At 55.6% G+C, this 1,966-nt stretch overlaps 1 protein-coding gene across 1 annotated transcript in view; it reads left to right on the top strand.

Moving 5' to 3' along the window:
• MDGA1 (MAM domain containing glycosylphosphatidylinositol anchor 1) overlaps positions 1–1,264 on the top strand; it is a 55,179-nt gene extending 53,915 nt beyond the window's left edge. Inside the window, exon 17 of the mRNA XM_011354551.2 lies at positions 909–1,264. Coding sequence (XP_011352853.1) covers positions 909–1,000 — 92 coding nt within the window. The 3' untranslated portion in view covers positions 1,001–1,264. The remainder of the gene's footprint in view (positions 1–908) is intronic.
• The last annotated feature ends 702 nt before the right edge of the window (positions 1,265–1,966 follow it).

Genomic DNA, 1,966 nt, shown 5'->3' with positions numbered 1-1,966 from the left:
TCTGTCTGGCAGAACCACCCCAAAGCCTGCTCCCTGCTTTCTGATGCCACTCCAGATTATTTTTGAGGGGGTTCGAGGCTCAGGCTACCTGGGGGATATTGCCATAGACGATGTCACACTGAAGAAGGGAGAATGTCCCCGGAAGCAGATGGATCCCAATAAAGGTGAAGACGGGAATGGGGTGGGGGGGCAAATCTGTGGGGGTTATTTGGGTGGGCACCTGTGTTAGGGTAAGGAGAGTGTTTGTGTCTGAATTGGGTACAGAGTGGCTGGCTGACAGGCTATGTGTGTCGGTGACTATGGACACGGGCCCCAGCCCAGCTCAGGCTATGGGGCATATATAGGACGATAAGAAGACCAGACCCTGCCTCTATGAGCTTGCCGAGCTGTTAATGTACCAGAGTGCCTCCTGTGCCTGTGTCTGGGTAATGTCTCTGGGTGTGTGGATCCAGATGTGAATGTGTTTTCACCCCTGGGGCCGGGTGTTTGCAATAATAATAGCTCATGATGAATGAGCTCATCATGGATACACAGGTTTTTGTACTAAGCAAAATACAAAAACCTGTATATCCAACTGTATGTCCAGCTCATTTGACCCTCACAGTAGTGCTCTGGGGTAGCTCTTACTACTAGACTCATTTTACAGAGGCGGAAACTGAGACCCACTGAGGTTGAATGAATTGCTCTGTGACTTAGTGAGCCACAGAGCCAGGATTTGGACCCCAGCAGGCTGAGTTACCTCCACACCACATCACCTCACATCTGATGAGTGTGTCTGTTCACCTTCAGGCCCCCAGAGAGAGAGGCAGAGTACGAGCCCTCCCTTGGCTTGCCTGCTTGCCCTCTGCTCCCTGGCCCTGCTTAGCTGACCGGAGCGCTGGTCTGTCTCTCCTCTCTCTCCATTGCAGTGGTGGTGATGCCCGGCAGTGGAGTCCCTTGCCAGCCCTGCCCACGGCTCTGGGGGCCCATGGCCATCTTCCTCTTGGCATTGCAGAGATGATGAAAGCTGCGTGGCCCCCCACCCCGCCCCTGGCACACCAAAGTGTCCGCATCGTACCAAAGACAGACCCCCGCCAGCCGGGGTGCCCGGGGCAGGGCCGGCCCACCAGGGAGAGGGGCCTGTGTTGGCTGCGAGGATGAGCCGAGAACAAGGACAGAGGCCCGGCGCTGAGGCCCTATAGATAGTTGTTCGACACACGCACACACTCACACACTCACACTCACACACACACACAGATATATTAAAGCACAAATTTCTATTCGACCTGCCAGCACCTTCTTTACTGCAGAGACGGGGACTCACCTGAATGGCGTCTGCCACCGCAGGGACCTCGTTACCATGTAGGCCTTGTCCTGGCTGCACCTGTGGCGTGTTCCTGCCCTTCCTCCGTCCCTAACTTAAGGCTGAGCTCCAGCCCTGTGGCTTTACCAGAAGGGGAGGAGACAAGAGACCCTGCTCTTAGCTGGACTCTGGGACTCCCTGGGATGTGGGAGACCAGAGTCAGAGGGGGCCAGGCGGGACTTTGTGACTCTATGAATGTTCCCATTCAGGGACAAGGAAGGTGAGGCACCTGCTGCTCGCAACTATTTCCAGGGCAAGGGCCAAAAGGTGGAGACCTCAGGTCACCCAGAATCCTTGACTTGTTCCTGGGATGTCATATTCCCCCATCACCATGCCCCCTTTGAAGGGACCCAGGATGGGGTCTTGAGCCTGGGCAGTCTGAAGATTGACACCTTCTGCTCCCACCCCCCACCCCCTCCGCCTCAAGTGACTGGATTCCTGAGAGCACAGTCTCCACCCTAGTCAGTTGGCCTAACCTTAGCCCCTAGCTGCATCTCCAAAGAGCCAGGGGAGTGGTGGCTAGGCCATTTTCTGGAGTGAGGACTGACTCTGATGGGCAGAGGAGAAGTCCTGCTTTCACAGTTTTGTGCCCCCATACAAGACACTGAACTTGCGTGTAGAGTG

The sequence above is a fragment of the Pteropus vampyrus genome, unplaced genomic scaffold, assembly GCF_000151845.1.
Source record: "Pteropus vampyrus isolate Shadow unplaced genomic scaffold, Pvam_2.0 Scaffold18, whole genome shotgun sequence".
Classification (NCBI taxonomy): Eukaryota; Metazoa; Chordata; class Mammalia; order Chiroptera; family Pteropodidae; genus Pteropus; species Pteropus vampyrus.
This window is presented reverse-complemented; position numbering and strand designations above follow the sequence as displayed.